This window comes from Poeciliopsis prolifica, unplaced genomic scaffold (genome assembly GCF_027474105.1).
Source record: "Poeciliopsis prolifica strain line A6 unplaced genomic scaffold, Auburn_PproV2 SCAFFOLD007, whole genome shotgun sequence".
NCBI lineage: Eukaryota > Metazoa > Chordata > Actinopteri > Cyprinodontiformes > Poeciliidae > Poeciliopsis > Poeciliopsis prolifica.
Genome location: NW_026562382.1, coordinates 410,955 through 428,892, shown reverse-complemented (window position 1 = coordinate 428,892; position 17,938 = coordinate 410,955). Strand labels below are relative to the sequence as shown.

At 38.3% G+C, this 17,938-nt stretch overlaps 1 protein-coding gene across 1 annotated transcript in view; it reads left to right on the top strand.

Annotated features, from left to right (window-relative positions):
* The first annotated feature begins 5,018 nt into the window (after positions 1 to 5,018).
* Positions 5,019 to 17,938, top strand: part of LOC129361167 (uncharacterized) — a 33,433-nt gene continuing 20,513 nt past the window's right edge. The window contains exon 1 of the mRNA XM_055031903.1: positions 5,019 to 5,903. Coding sequence (XP_054887878.1) covers positions 5,019 to 5,903 — 885 coding nt within the window. The remainder of the gene's footprint in view (positions 5,904 to 17,938) is intronic.

Here is a 17,938-nt window from a genome sequence, read left to right as displayed (position 1 = left end):
ATAGTAATTTTTTTATCCAGTCTTTGAATGTAGGTTATCTCCGATAATTTATTCACTTTCTGTTTTCTTTCTCGTATCTATATTTGCATTTGCAATAAACTAAATATTCTACTATCGTATCTAATGCAGTTTATTAAATTGACCACTGCAGGAATTATGAACAGTCTTAAAATAAGCCGAAATAAAATTGACAACAATGTCAATATCACAGTCAAACTAAGAAGAAAACGAACTCTGCCAGATTTGAAAATATTTTACTTGGAATATAGAACCATAAATCCTTTTAATTTAAAAAAAGACCGAAGCCATTTTATTTTTAAAGTGTCGTTCGTTCAATCAAATGAAAAGCTTGCAGTCGTCCATCTTCAAACTGATTACATTACATTTTCTTATTAAGTGAGATTTATGTTTCCATAGAAAAATAATAATCCTGTTGTTGGAATTAATTGCAGAAATGTGTATTCCTAATGTTGGAGCTATTTATTCTTTATTTCTTTATCTATTTGAATTTTGTTAGTTTATTCTTAAACTTCTATTTTTTGCATTATTTACAGAGTTTATTTGCAGGTTAATAATTGATTTTATAGTTTGTTTTGTTTTCTTATTTTTTCCTATTTTTTATCATTTGTAAGCTAGACAGGAAGTGAGGCGGGTCAGTCCACCTTCTATAAATGTAGGGGCCTGGTAAAGGACCAACAGGCATTTGGGTTTGGGGCCTATGGTTTTTACCAGTGCAAGAGATCAGTGCAGTGCGAGAGAACAGAGAGAGAGAGCAGTGCCAGAGAACAAAGAAAGTTTGATAATTGTAATTGCTTGCATAAAAGGAAAATAAAAGCAACAAAGAAAATCAACAAGTTTGGACCTTGGGATTCTTTTGCCTGTGTTAAGAATCTGGACCCCAGTGCCTCATAGTGGCTGATGGAACTTTTTATTGGATGTTTGGTTTGACAAACAATCGCCACTACATCAAGTAAAAACCACCCTGTGGAACAAGTAAAGACCTTCTCATGGATCAAGTAAGGAACCAGCCTGTGGATTAAAAGGAATAATTCCTCCTTAATGGACATGTTGGATTTGTGGATCTCAAGGATTACCATCAAACAAAAGGTTTGGACCGTCTTTGATGAAATCAAGCGACTTGCTGCGTGAGGCCTGGATTGACACGTCACTCATTCATCAAACTGGTACGTGATAATATTGTTCAAGCCGTAAAGGACAAACGGTGAAACTACTGGAGTTTAAAGACATTATTTCACTGCAAAGACTGATGAGATGAGTTTGATGTGACAAATTGACGCATAATTGGATTCAGACGTGTGCCGACGCCCATCATGAAAATGTTTGTTCACAAGAATCAACCTCTTTAAACAAAGAGACAAGTTTGTGCTTCATCCTGTGGATTCCTTGTTGATTAATGTCCCTTTAAAGGTTTGAAATAATTCAAAGGATTGCTAAAAATGTCTGATGTAAAGAGCAAAGAGGATGACACTCGGATGTCACAAGAGAAAAGAAACATCAAATTCACACAAAAGGGTTTGGAGTTTTATGTGAAAACATGTCAAGAAAAACGAAGTTTAAAGTGCAAACAAGCTTCAAACCTTGTGGAGAAAATCTCCGCATTAATGACGTCACAAGAAAATGTTAAGAAAGTGTCTTCTGACTTTGTCAAGTTTATTAAATGCTATCAAGATGCAACTGATTTACATGAATCCTTTTTGAATTTGCCATTGCCAGAAGAAGAAGTGAAAAGGCAAACTGTGCATTTTCAGTCCAAGGTGGTGGCATTCTCTGAATTTATGGACAATGTAAAGGTTTGGTTGCATGAAGCAGGATATCCATATACTGAACAAAACAATAATGTTGGTGATGATCTAGTTGCAGAGGTGGATGAAATAAATCCTGAAGACAGTGTTTCTAATATTTCAAGTGTAAAGCCACGTTCAAAAACATCTTCACAGTATTCTCGGACTTCATCCACATCTTCTGCTCGCATTAAAGCTGCAGCTGAAAAGGCGGCGCTCATGGAGAGATTCGTCGTGTTGGACAAAAAACATCTGATCGAAGAGCAAGAGGAGAAGCTCAGGAAAGAAAAGGAAAAATTAAATTTGGAAATAGAGTTGGCAGCAACCAATGCAAAACTTAATGTCTTAATGAATTCAGTCGTTGGTTCTAAACGATCTGATGGAATGAACTCTTATTTTGAAAGAGCTAAAGTAAAGGACATGCCGCTGCTAAATCCTCGCGCTGATGAGTTTTTTCCCAAAGGAAGAGCAAATTCTTCATCTGACCTTCCTGTCGTCAGACCTAAAGAAAAGCAGAAACAACTTAAAACGGATCAAAAGAGAGTAAAAGTTGATTCTGCAACTCAAACAACGCAAACACAATTTCAATGTTCCCCTGAGACTGAGAACTGTCAGAATGAAATTGTGAACATCATGCAAAGACAAAATGACATCACTGCCTTACTTGTAAAGCAAAATTTATCGTCTGCCCTCCCATCTAGAAACATTCCCGTGTTTGATGGGGATCCCCTGCAATACAAATCATTTATGAATGCTTTTGAGAACGGAGTGGAAGCTAAAACTGACAACTGGAGCGACTGTTTGCACTTCTTAGAGCAGTTCACTAGGGGCAGCCTAAAGATCTGGTGCACAGTTGTCAGCACTTACCTCCTGAGCTAGGTTATTCCAGGGCCAAATATCTTCTTAATAATAATTAATAATTAATAAAATAGCTTCTGCATATATGGAGAAGATTATGAGTTGGACACCAATAAAAGTGACGAGTGAAAAGTCTTCAATCATTCTCTTTTCCTTCAAGGATGTTCAAATCTAACACAACAAATTGTTTACATGAAAGAATTGGATTTACCTTCAAATATGAGAACGATCGTGTTGAAACTTCCATATAAACTGAGGGAAAAATGGAGAGTTACTGCTTATGAGCTGCAGGAGCAAAATGGCCACCGAGCTTTGTTCACTGATCTGGTTGCTTTTATAGTAAAAGAAGTAAAACGTAGCATCAGATCCAGTGTTCGGCGACATCCAAGATCCACAAACTAGGTTCAACTCTAAAGTCTCAAGTTCCAGCAAGCAAAGGAAAAAAGGAAGCAGTTTTGCCACAAATGTCAACACAATACTAGACGCCAAAACTCAGTCAACTGAAAATAAGACCAAGTCTACTGTTCTTCACAGCTGCTTGTTTTGTTTACAAAGAAATCATTATTGGAAAACTGTATGCAGTTTAAAGCTAAAATGCATCGGGACAAGTTGACCTTCATTAAACAAAGGGGGATTTGTTTAGGTTGTCTGAAAGTTGGTCACACAAGCAAAGACTGCAGGAGTCGTTTGGATTGCAACGTGTGTCACCAAAGGCATCCGGGGTTCTTCACATAGAGCAAAAGGAGCCAGAAGCCTCTTCAGAACAAACCCAACAGACAAAAGGGTCTCATGTCAACTTCTCAACTGCAACCACTCAGACATGTGGGCATATTGGGGCCGGTCATGATGATGATGCTGTTTTTTTCTATTGTTGCAGTGAAAGTTAAAAGTCAAAAGAGCAACAAAAATTGTACAAACTTATGCATTTCTGGATCCAGGAAGTTCAGGTACGTTCTGTACAGAAACTCTGGCAAAAAGACTGAACTTAAAGGGTAAAAGGACAAATATTCTGCTGAGAACAATGAATCAAAATAAGATTGTTAATGTACAAGTTTTGTCTGGTTTGGAAATCTCTAATTTGAAAACAAATGACTTCATAGCATTACCAGATGTTTTGACTCAGAGTACCATGCCAGTTTCTACATTGAATATTCCCCAGCAAAAGACATTGATCAGTGGCCTCATCTTAAGCCTGTTAAGCTTCATCACATCAATGCAAAGTGGAACTACTGATAGGAACTGATGCTTCAAATGTTTTAGAGCCCTGGGAGGTGATAAACAGTGTGGATGGTGGGCCTTATGCTGTAAAAACTAAAGTTGGTTGGGTCATAAATGGTCCTTTGCGCACTAGAAGCAACAGCAGAAATAAAAATGTCTGCACTGCTGTAACAGCCAACAGGATCTCTGTTGAGCATCTAAAGAAATGCTGGTCCAGCAGTACAATCATGATTTTAATGAAAGATCATCAGAAGAGAAAACTGAAATGTCCAGAGAGGATTTGCATTTCATGAACATTGTCAATAACTCGACAAAACTTGTTGGAAGTCATTATCATATTGACTTACCTTTCAGGAGTGAACGTCCCAGCTTGCCAAATAATATCTGTGTTGCAGAGCAGCGCCTCCAGAGCCTCAGAAGGAGATTTGAAAAGGATGCTCGGTACAAGGAGGAATACACTGCATGCGTAAACAACATGCTGCAGCAAGGACATGCGGAGGCTGTACCAGCAGATGAGCTTCAGAAAGGTGATGGACAACTGTGGTACATTCCTCATCATGGGGTGTATCATCCCACAAAAGGCAAGTTAAGAGTTGTATTTGATTGTGGATCAACTTTTAAAGGAGTATCACTGAACAGTCAGCTTCTACAAGGACCTGACCTCACAAACTCTCTGGTTGGAGTCCTCATCAGATTTAGAAAAGAGCCTGTTGCACTAATGGCTGACATTGACGCCATGTTTCACCAAGTGTATGTCTCTGAAAAACATGTCAACTTTCTCCGTTTCCTGTGGTGGCATCATGGGTGACACTTCAAAACCTGTAAAAGAGTTCAGGATGTTGGTTCATTTATTTGGTGCAGTGTCTTCACCCAGCTGTGCAAATTATGCTCTGCAAAGAATTGCTGATGATAACACACAACAGTTTCCAGCTGAAGTGGTTAACACAATCAAAAATAACTTTTATGTGGATGACTGTTTAAAATCTGTTCCTACAGAAGAAGATGCAGTGTTTCTGGTGAAGAGGCTGACAGACCTCTGCTCTAAAGGAGGATTCATGCTTTCAAAATGGGTCAGCAATAGTCGCAGAGTGCTCATGTCAATCCCAGAGGAAAGGAGAGCAAAAGAAATTAAGAATCTGGATGTGGACACAGATCAGCTTCCAGTTGAGAGAGTATTGGGTTTACAGGAGCATTGAAACAGACGAGTTCAAGTTCAGAACCTCTGTGCAGGACCGTCCACACACCAGAAGGGGCATTTTGTCTGTGGTTAGCTCACTGTATGATCCCTTGGGAATCCTGGCTCCCTTCAGTATGCCAGCTAAACTGTTGCTACAAGAACTTTGTCGACAAAATTTGAAGTGGGATGAAGTTATTCCCCATTCTCTCTCTAGGAAGTGGCTTGATTGGCTGGAGGATCTCCAGCTGATATCCAGTTTTAAAGTGGATCGTTGCATCAAACCAAGTTGCATCAGGAAACCAGATAAAGCACAACTTCATCATTTCTCTGACGCAAGTCAAGATGGCTATGGAACAGTGTCATATTTAAAACTGGAAAAGAATAACATCTCACATGTTGCTTTCATTTTAGGAAAAACAAGAGTTGCCCCCATGAAGCAAACGACAATCCCGAGGTTGGAATTGACAGCTGCTGTTCTTGCAGTTCAAGTAAATAAACTGCTGCAGAAAGAGCTGCAAATACAGTTGGAAAAACCTGTTTTCTGGACTGATAGTAGAACAGTACTAAAATATATTTCCAGTGAAACTAGAAGATTTCACACCTTTGTTGCAAACCGAATCTCTGTTATCCGAGAAGCAACAGATGTGAATCAGTGGAGATATGTTTCCTCCAAGGAGAATCCTGCAGATGATGCATCTAGAGGCATGAGAGCTGAGGAGTTCCTCAAATGCAGGAGATGGATAAATGGACCTGAATTTCTCCACAGATCAGAGGAGGAATGGCCCAAACTGGATGTGGATCACCATGCAATTCCTGCAGATGACCCAGAGGTCAAGAAGGACCTAACAGTAAGTGTTGTTGTGAAGGAATCAGAAAATGCTACAAACTATCTGATTCATTATTTTTCATCATGGACAAAGCTTAAAACCTCTGTTGCCTGGTTTTTAAAGCTGAAAAACATCCTCATGTTGCTGCAACAGAAAAGAAAAGAGTTTGCTGCTGTAGACCTAAATAAAATTGATCCAGAAAATCAAAAGAAAGAACTGGAAAAGCAGATGCAAAGATTCAAGACTACTCTAAAGAAAGAAAATCTAACTCCTGAAGACTTGGCCAAGGCAGAACTATCTATCATTCAGTTTGCACAACAACAGAAATTTGCTACTGAAATGGCTTTCATCACCAGTGGCCTTAAAGGAGTCTCTCGGAGAAGTTCTCTATGCAAACTTGACCCAGTATTGGATGCTGGAGTTCTTAGAGTGGGTGGCAGATTGAATAAAACAGCCATGCCTGTCGAAGCAAAGCATCCTGTAATTTTGACAAAGGATATGCATGTATCTACCCTGATTTTACGCCATATTCATCAACAGTTAGGACATGCAGGGAGAACTCATATGCTGTCCAGATTGAGACAAAAATACTGGATAATAAATGGTAATTCAGCTGCCAGAAAAATCATCTCTCATTGTGTTGTTTGCAGACGGAACAGAGGATAGTTTGTTGAACAAAAAATGGCAGATCTGCCAGGAGAAAGAGTTCTGCCAACCACCGCTCCTTTCACAAACGTAGGAGTGGATTACTTTGGTCCTGTAAGTGTTAAAAGAGGACGAAGTCTCCTGAAAAGGTATGGAGTTCTGTTCACTTGTTTCACCAGCCATGCAGTACATCTGGAAATTGCCTACACTCTCGATACAGATTCCTGTATAAATGCAGTCCGCAGGTTCATCTGTAGAAGAGGTCCAGTTTCCACAATTAGATCCGACAATGCCACAAATTTTGTTGGTGCAAATCGAGAGCTGAAAGAGAGTTTGGCTGAACTGAATCATGCTAAAATTCAAAATGCTTTTGTGCAGGATGGAATGAAATGGAACTTTAACATCCCTGCAGCCTCTCACCAAGGGGGATTTTGGGAGCGTCTGATTCGTTCCATTAGAAGTATTTTAGTCTCAGTTCTCAAAGAACAAGTTTTAGATGATGAAGGACTTCAAACAATCTTTTGTGAAGTTGAAGCCATATTAAATGACAGACCCATTACCAAAGTGTCAGATGACTCAAATGATCTTGAGGCACTCACACCCAACCATTTGTTGTTGTTGAAGAACAAACCAGTTTTGCCACCAGGATTGTTCAGTCAAAAGGATCTTTATGTCAGAAAAAGGTGGAAACAAGTGCAATACATGGCAGAGTTGTTCTGGAAAAGATGGCTTTCTGAGTACTTACCTCTGATGCAGGAAAGACAAAAATGGACAAGGACTAAAAGATGTCTTACTGGAGATGTTGTTTTAATTGCAGACTCTACAGCTCCAAGAGGATCCTGGATGATGGCCAAAGTCTTAAATGTAAACCAGGATGCAAAAGGCTTGGTGCGTTCTGTGCAACTGCAAACGAAGACCAGTGTTTTGGAAAGACCTGTGACCAAACTTCTGTTGCTACTGGAAGCATCACACTGAGAAAGTATGGACATGTTTGATGGAATAGCTCCTTTTCCTTGTTAAAGTAATTGCGACAGTATTTGCAATTAGGGGCCGGAGTGTTGGAGCTATTTATTCTTTATTTCTTTATCTATTTGAATTTTGTTAGTTTATTCTTAAACTTCTATTTTTTGCATTATTTACAGAGTTTATTTGCAGGTTAATAATTGATTTTATAGTTTGTTTTGTTTTCTTATTTTTTCCTATTTTTTATCATTTGTAAGCTAGACAGGAAGTGAGGCGGTCAGTCCACCTTCTATAAATGTAGGGGCCTGGTAAAGGACCAACAGGCATTTGGGTTTGGGGCCTATGGTTTTTACCAGTGCAAGAGATCAGTGCAGTGCGAGAGAACAGAGAGAGAGAGCAGTGCCAGAGAACAAAGAAAAGTTTGATAATTGTAATTGCTTGCATAAAAGGAAAATAAAAGCAACAAAGAAAATCAACAAGTTTGGACCTTGGGATTCTTTTGCCTGTGTTAAGAATCTGGACCCCAGTGCCTCATAGTGGCTGATGGAACTTTTTATTGGATGTTTGGTTTGACAAACAATCGCCACTACACCTAATGTATGTGCAGTGTAGGTAAATCTGGAAATACTTTCCATTTTGGTGAAAAATATTCTACGCAGAATAGATAAATCTCTGCTATTACAGGCCCAACCTTTCCTAGGGGGCAGTAGAGAGCAACGTGTGGACGCTGCAGCGAGCAGAACCGATACGAGTTTGTTTCCAGAGTCCAGTGATCAAATATCATCCTCCTTTACATACATGACTGTAAATAAAGACCCGGACTAAACATGATCTGTTGATCCTGCATATCGATGCTTGATCGTTTAAGAAAGGATAACCTATCCTATCTTTAAGGTTTTTAGTGTTTTTTTAAGTTTTTACCTGAAAGACAAAGCAAATGGTTAGTGACCAAATGAGCGCAGAGGGTCTACATTCAAAGACTCTGTTCAGGCGGTCAATGACGCCAATCGGTGACGTTGATTCTGGGTTGGAGTTTTCCATTCAAGGAAAACGTGACCAGTGAAGAGCTGAGCCAATCAGGAGCAGGCGACCGCCCACTACTCATTAACTATAGCATTTGAATACTTAGTTGGTTCCTTTTTAGTCTTGAAGTTGAAATATTTTCAAAGTGACTCATCTCAGTTAATATAAGTCCTTCACAGCGTCTTCATTACATAAATATGAATTTTATATGTGACCTTATGTGTGGAGAACCTTAAATTCTCCTTTTACATGATCACACAGATAAGTTTAATTATTACCAGAGGCACCTTTGCAAATTAAACAGTTTATTGAGCTCACAAAAGCCTATGAAATGCTTGGGGGAGGAATAATAATAGAGACAACACAAATATGACTAAATACACTTGAGTGTTCCCCAACAAAAACACAGTCACAAAAATCCTGAAGCAACTAAAGCAAAACTCCCCTTCCACTATAGTCTCCTCAATCTAGATAAACAGCTTGGGACCCAAAGACAGCGACATCTTTTTGTTTTACAGAGAAACCAAAGGGCTGGACGAAAAACTCCCCTTCTTTAGACAAAATAAATAAATAACAATAAAAAATGCTTTTGATTAATAATAACTATCCTGAAAAGAAATTCTAAACTAATGCATCACTGAAATTGAAACAAAACTAAAACTGAAACAGTAGCAGGCCAACCTGCACACAAAAGAAAAAGAGTTAGACAAGCACCTCAAGATGCCAGATAATAAGAAACTGCCTTGACCTTCTCTATAGTGAAACAGTGAGCGGTGCTCTGCACATCCTCTCCAGAAGTGAGTTTCCTGCAACAATCACTGGAGGCATCAGAAATCATTCCAAACCCAATTCATGCTTCATGTTAAACATGCCTCTGGATGAATCATCAGCCTGGGATCTGATGCCCTGATCTACCTGCTTTTAAATGCAAATGCTGATTACCTCTCTCTACAACAAACCAGCTGCACTCTGTCACAGCGTCTTCCTGATTTGGGCAAGAGGAAGAATGTGCAGCGCAATACTTCCACGACAAGACGCCCCGGCTGAAATCTACCCCAACTTTTTGTGTTGGCGGCTCATCAATAGACAGAACTTACTGACACCATAATTAAAAAATGTCAGTCACAATGCTACCAGCAGCAGGGATCTGAGAGACTGTTGCCCCTTCTGCCCAACATCTTGATGCTGGGAGGAAGAAGAAGAGCATAAAAAACCAACAAGCCATTAGGGGTTTTCCAGCAGTTTCAAATTGTTTCCCATATCATACAGTTCTGCATCTTCATCTGTGTCCATGAATTTTAGAGATCAGAAGAGGAGGTAAAGTTCCTTGTATGGATGTTTGGAATCCCATAATCCATACTGTGATGAAGGCTCCAACTGTACAGCATTGCACCCTTGGATAACCTTCAGAGGCTGAGGACAGTGCACCATCTGATGTTGAAACCAGTTCCTGAAGGACTCTGGCCTCAAGAACTCAGGAGAAACAAGGACATTTCCAACATCAGGAAAGAGGAGGTGGACGAGAAACTTGATTTTGTCTTTGTGGTACCTCCATCAGTCGTGTGACTAAGTTTAATATTCACTTGATATGTGATAAAGAGAAATGATAAAGAAATGTAAAAACAAAATAGAAATCTAAGTCTTCATTATAATATTCTTCAAAGTATTTGATTGTAGATTATCTGCGATCATTTAGTCACTTTGTCTTTACTTTGTCATGTTATTTGTAAAACAAAACAAAACAAAAATTACTAGTTGATATAATGTATAGTTATACCATATAAAATAAATACTTATATAATGTATAAGTCATTAATGACTTATTTTAACTGATGAGTTACTTTGAAAATATTTCAACTTCAAGACTAAAAAGGAACCAACTAAGTATTCAAATGCTATAGTTAATGAGCAGTGGGCGGTCGCCTGCTCCTGATTGGCTCAGCTCTTCACTGGTCACGTTTTCCTTGAATGGAAAACTCCAACCCAGAATTAACGTCACCGATTGGCGTCATTGACCGCCTGAACAGAGTCTTTGAATGTAGACCCTCTGCGTTCATTTGGTCACTAACCATTTGCTTTGTCTTTCAGGTAAAAACTTAAAAAAACACTAAAAACCTTAAAGATAGGATAGGTTATCCTTTCTTAAACGATCAAGCATCGATATGCAGGATCAACAGATCATGTTTAGTCCGGGTCTTTATTTACAGTCATGTATGTAAAGGAGGATGATATTTGATCACTGGACTCTGGAAACAAAATCGTATCGGTTCTGCTCGCTGCAGCGTCCACACGTTGCTCTCTACTGCCCCCTGACTGTGACATTGACATTGTTGTCAATTTTATTTCGGCTTATTTTAAGACTGTTCATAATTCCTGCAGTGGTCAATTTAATAAACTGCATTAGATACGATAGTAGAATATTTAGTTTATTGCAAATACAAATATAGATACGAGAAAGAAAACAGAAAGTGACTAAATTATCGGAGATAACCTACATTCAAAGACTGGATAAAAAAATTACTATGATGTTTTCAATATATATATTTATACATATCTACACGTTGCAGTAGAACAGTGTTTTTCAACTAGTGTCCCGTGGAAATTATTCAATTTCACTAAATTGGTCTAAAACGATTTTTTGAAAACAAATTGACTGCAAATAATATGCCATTTCCGAGAGTCTGTGTTGTATAGTGACTAGCGGCGTCATCATGTAATTTCCTGATGACAGGATGGCAGTAGGTACACAGCACTGTACGTTAAAACAAGAGAATTAGTGATGCATGAATGTGACAGGAAGCGGTGAGAGCATTGTACCAAGCAAGACTGTGATGACAGTGATGGAAAAGTTTTGAAAAGAAAAAAGCTAAATTCAGACCCAGATGAAGAACTTAGTATGAGTGGATATCAACGGAAGGCAAATACCGTGAGCTTTTTCTTTTCCAAATATTATTGCTTCTCTCAGAAAAGGAATTATTTTCTATATTCTGGCTGAGAGATTGCTTGTGGTCAGAATTAGTCGTGTGAACAATGTGGTCTTAAATTTAAATTGTTGTGCCACTGATCAGGCGCACTTTTGAAGTAGACTGTTGGAAAATGTTCTCATCTTAACCTGTCTTTAAGTTATCTTGTGTTATGTGTTCATGTTTACTGATTTTCCTTTGTAAGTGTAACCGGGTTCTGCTTCACACCACTGTACCAGGCCGACCCAAGTAACCCCTCGACTCTGTGTTGTGTAGATGTTTTAATGAAGACCAGGAGTTCTGGGTGAACAGGCAGTTTATTTCCTGAATGAGAACAGATCGGGTTGGAATCAATGCAATGGTTCAGCTTCCCTCAGCACACTCTCGTGCAGCTTCCATAGACTGCCACTGATTACAGTACATTAATATTTTAACATTCAATAAAAAATACAATAATAAATGATGTACCTGAATGAGAACAGATCGGGTTGGAATCAATGCAATGGTTCAGCTTCCCTCAGCACACTACAACAGAGCGTCATGTTGACTTTAACTTAGCACAGAAAGTGTTTTACAAAATATTAACAAAACTAAAATTGCAAAATTGATGCCAGGCACACAAATCATAAATAGTAGTTGCACACTATTGATGTAAGTTTTTAAGAATGATACTTTATGTGTTTCTAACACTTTTCCGTGCTGTGTGCTGAGGAATAAAACTCACCTCTCGTGCAGCTTCCATAGACTGCCACTGATTACAGTACATTAATATTTTAACATTCAATAAAAAATACAATAATAAATGATGTACCTGAATGAGAACAGATCGGGTTGGAATCAATGCAATGGTTCAGCTTCCCTCAGCACACTACAACAGAGCGTCATGTTGACTTTAACTTAGCACAGAAAGTGTTTACAAAATATTAACAAAACTAAAATTGCAAAATTGATGCCAGGCACACAAATCATAAATAGTAGTTGCACACTATTGATGTAAGTTTTTAAGAATGATACTTTATGTGTTTCTAACACTTTTCCGTGCTGTGTGCTGAGGAATGAAACTCACCTCTCGTGCAGCTTCCATAGACTGCCACTGATTACAGAGGCCAGCAACATATAACCAGCCACACAGAGAGGAGGCGCTATTTCCCATTGCACTGATAATATATAAAGCAAGTGGGATTCTACAACATAAACTCTGTTACATAAGGTACAGCTTTATGTTCTGTATCCTGTCATTCTGTTTATGTGCATGTTGTACTGTTGTTGGCCACTGGGGGCAGTGAGAGCGAGATTTTATATATATGCAGCACTGTTCTAAAAAGAATTAGACGAAGAAAAGTTTTCTCTGTGCCTGACCGCTCCACAAATAAAAGAACACAGCTATCTAAGAAAAGAAGTGTGGTTCATTGTGATGATGAGTGCAGATCAAGAAAACACAAACGCAACATAGACATGTTAAGTGCAATTTGAAATATCTAATATAAAATATGATACAAATTCAAATTCAAGACACTTTGATAAGAACGACCATATATTATTATTATTTATTATTTTCATTTGTTTAGATTTTTGGCTGGTGGTGTGCCTCTTGATTCTTTCAATGAAAACAATGTGCCTAGGCTCAAAAAAGGTTGAAAAATACTGCAGTAGAAAGCAACGTTTAGATGCTGGGAGGAAGAAGAAAAAGTATAAAAAGTGTCCGGTTGTTTAGGGAGCAGCGGATCAGAACCAGAGTCCAGTGATCAAATATCATCCTCCTTTACATACATGACTGTAAATAAAGACCCGGACTAAACATGATCTGTTGATCCTGCATGTCGATGCTTGATCATTTAAGAAAGGATAACCTATCCTATCTTTAAGGTTTTTAGTGTTTTTTAAGTTTTTACCTGAAAGACAAAGCAAATGGTTAGTGACCAAATGAGCGCAGAGGGTCTACATTCAAAGACTCTGTTCAGGCGGTCAATGACGCCAATCGGTGACGTTGATTCTGGGTTGGAGTTTTCCATTCAAGGAAAACGTGACCAGTGAAGAGCTGAGCCAATCAGGAGCAGGCGACCGCCCACTGCTCATTAACTATAGCATTTGAATACTTAGTTGGTTCCTTTTAGTCTTGAAGTTGAATTATTTTCAAAGCGACTCATCTCAGTTAAAATAAGTCATTAATAACTTATACATTATATAAGTATGTATTTTATATGTGACCTTATGTGTGGAGAACCTTAAATTCTCCTTTTACCAAAATGGAAAGTATTCCACATTTTATTCATTTATTTTTATTGAACAATTTTTTTATGATGTTATTGTCTTAAAATGATGTGTGTGTCTTTAGCCTGTAAGATTTTATTACTTAAGTGCATGACACGTGATCTTGTAAAATGGTTCAAAGTGTTTAATAATTAAAAAGAAAAAAGCAACTAAGTATTCAATCTCTGTAGTTAATGAGCAGTGGGTGGTCACCTGCTTCTGATTGGCTCAGCTGGTCGCTGGTGACGTCATCCTTAAATGGGATACTAATTCAAGGATCCTTCAATGTTAATGACGTCAGTGGGTGACGTCATTTACATCACCCATTGACGTCATCGACCGCCTGAACAGAGTCTTTGAATGTAGGCCCTCTGCGCTCAATAACTTTCCTCTCCATTGATTGGACCAGAAGCTCTCATCAGCCTCATCAGTGAGTTTCTTGTAAAAACTATGCAGTTCGCTTTAGCATTTTTACAAAAACATAAATATTGCCTTTCTTTTAATACCATCTCTCCAACCCCTAACATTTAAAGGGAAGATTCAGAAAAAATGAGGAGAAGGAAACTGAACCTCTGGCGTTCAGGAAAAGGTCAGAATGAAGCACCGACTCTCTTAAACTGAATCCAGAACAACTGACCTCCAACCAAATAACGAGATTATTAACATTGCCATTTGAGACAGCCTTATTTATTAATTCGGCCAATGTTTCTAAATGTTAGAAAACAAAAGACGACGCGCGACGTCCACTCAGTAGACGAGGCCCAGTGCTTTGCGATCTCATTGAGATGTCTGTGATTTTCTTTGCGGGCATCTTCGTTATTCTTTTCCTTGAAGCCCTGAATTTTTCAATTCCAGCGCCGTGTCGGTGATATATGATATAGAAATATAAAAACAAAATAGATTTCTAAGTCTTCATTATAGTATTTTTATAGTATTTAAATGTAAATTAGCTACCTACATTGCTAGTTCATATAATATATAGTTATAATACATAAAATATACTGCCAAAGTTTTAATTTATAGGTTTTATTTTGTATTATTTATACTTTTTTTAAGACTCTTATTTTGAAGGTTTAAGGTAGGAAGTAGATGTAGAAGCGTCTGGTTACCAGGTTACCAGAGACGCTTGCGATATAACAGCATCGCGTTGGCAAGCAAATGAAGAAGCATGATTTAAGTGTAAGAATTTACTGAATGACCTCATTTCTACCTCAAAAGGAAGGGTTAGCCAGCGAGGTATGTTTATATGTTTTACGTTATTTTTATATCGATATTGTATTCTTGACACCATCTCACTAAGTTTACGTTGTGTTTTAGTTCGACGGTGGTGTTGGTGTCAGGGAAACTGAAGCTGTAATAAGAACGACTTTAAAGAGTTTCATTAAAGCTGACTTCACACCAGCAGTGCGACGAACTCTTAATTGCCAAAAAGAAGAAGAGGTGGAAGTGATACATACTTATATATAAGTTATTAATGACTTATTTTAACTGAGATGAGTCACTTTGAAAATATTTCAACTTCAAGACTAAAAAGGAACCAACTAAGTATTCAAATGCGGGCGGCGACAGAGAGTTTGCTTTCCGGGTGAGCGACGCTGACACGCGAGTGGACGACATCAAGAGGAGAGGTCTGATGGTGGACGCTGGTGCGACGTCGCATATAATCACCGACATCGGGAAGTTTCGGAAGCTTGATGAAAGTTTCCAGGCCGAGACGCACTGCGTGGAATTGGCTGATGGATCCAGGTGTTTTGGTGTTGCCAAGGAAAGAGGAGACGCGTTAGGTCGACGTCTTAAAACAGTGCTGAGGAACAAATTGTACATCCCTTCATATCCGCAAGACATCTTCTCAGTGAAAGCTGCAACATCCAGCGGAGCAACGGTGATCTTCAAAGAAGAAAAGAACGTTCTTCTCAGAGACGATACCAAGTTCCCCATTCACGTAGGTAACACATTGTATTACTTCCAAACGACGGACAATTGATGTGGTGCTCAGTGTAAAAAATGTTATGACTTACAAGGTTGGCGTGAGATTCTTGGACATTGCAATTACAGAGATGTACTGAAGCTAGAAAATGTTGTTCATGGCATGGAAATTAAAGGGAGAGGTGAACCAATGCCATATCGTGAAGTCTGCACGAAAGGAAAATGTGTTCAAACTAACAAGGAGCCAGATGCAAGAGCTAAAGAACCACTAGCAATGGTCCACACAGATTTAGCAGGACCTATAGATCCAACGTCCAAAGATGGTCACAGATATGCATTGTGCTTCACAGATGATCATTCCTTAATCATACGTCACAGATTGACGTCAAAGACCTGTCGCCCTTCTGCGTATGGCAAGCCTTTTTGATATAAAGTCGGTTTCACTGCTCTTACATTCCAGATATCTCAAATTGTTTTATGACCAGACGTTTTAGCAATTTAAGATATCTCTAATTAAAATTTGACTGGACAAAATACCTATTTGAGATAATTACATTCTAACCAGTCCAAATGACGTGAGATTTATTTGTGGCATTTACTGAAAATATAAAATTCTGCAGGCAACTATTCGGACAGCACAAAGGGGCTTTCACCTCATTCAGAATTCAGATATCTAAAATTGTAATTTTGACAGTGATAATTACGTTCAAGAAATCTTAAATCGTAATTCCGGTTACGTGTCTCGTCAAGTTACAGAACAAGTGACGTCATTTGAGATATCTTGCAAGGAATTTTGACCAGTCAAAATGTAATTGAAGATATCCTGAATTATTATTCTTACTAGTCAGAATGTAAATGCAGATATCTTAAATTATCATTCGGAGTCAAAATGTAGTTTTGTCAAGTCAAAATGCATTTTTCGAAATCTAGAAAGTAATTACGGTTAATCAGAGGGAACGCAATTTATGTGAAAACGGCCTTGCCATAGCACACTTGAAGCCCGCATCATACGTCACAGATTGACGTCATTGATCGACTGAACCAGAGCCTTTGAATGTAGGCCCTCAGCAGTCATTGCGTCACGAATGATTTTCTTTGCAGGGAACGTGGACAATACCCATCAAATACAAATTAGATGTAGCTATAGATAGATATCTAGAGATCGATATGCACGTCTTTCTGTCATCTGTCTGTCAAGAGATATGTGATCGATAGACGTGGATATCTATCAAGACATAGTTATCCACGTCATCTATCGATGTGGATATCTATGTCTAGACATAGATATTTATATATCTAGCTTATATCTATATATCTAATTTGTAGAGACCCTGGAGGGAGATTCAGTCGCCGAAGACCCTGGAGGACCCGTCGCCGAGGACGCTGGAGGACCGAACGATGAGAAAATCGATGAGAAAACACACTGATAACAGAGGCCCATTGTGCAGAACATTTTATCACGTTTAACTGTCTGGTCTATTCATGTAGGGGGATGCATTTTAATTTCTGAGCCTGCACAGCTTATTATTAGCCTACCGATTTTTGCATGCCCTCCCTATTTTCCTGAAATTTTAACCCATTCATATAAACCTCATAGCGTAGTTATAGTAGTCAGCCACCAATTGTGCAAGTTCTCCCACTTAAAAAGATGAGAGCCTGTAATTGTCATCATAGATATTCCTCAACTATGAGACAAAAGAAAAAAAAAATCAGATTGTCTGCTTTTTGTTATTTTTGGTTTATTTTGATTTTTTCTTTTTTATAACTCCATTTGTTAGTGTTATTTGAAACAATAATCCTGTGTATATCTTAGTCGTCTAATCATCCCTTTATGATGATGTCTGGTATCACACACAGATATTAGTAAGAGAAACTGCATCTCATGTTGGCGTATTAGTTCGGCTCCCATTGTGTCTGTTATGAATTGAAACTGTAACCAACTAGTTTAACTTACGAATAGATAAGTTGAGAAAACTAGATTTCAATGTTGAAGTTACAGTTAGTCTATCTTTTAAGTTCAAAAAGGAGGATAATGAGCACAAACAACCATATCAAGAATAATGAACAGACTGTTTTTAGTGTTTTTTTAAGTTTTACCTGAAACACAAAGCAAATGGTTAGTGACCAAATGAGCGCAGAGGGTCTACATTCAAAGACTCTGTTCAGGCGGTCAATGACGCCAATCGGTGACGTTGATTCTGCACTGTAAAAATAATTAGGGTGGTTAAACTTAAAAACTTGAGTACAATTGCTGCCTTAAAAACACAAGTTAGCACAACTTGAAAT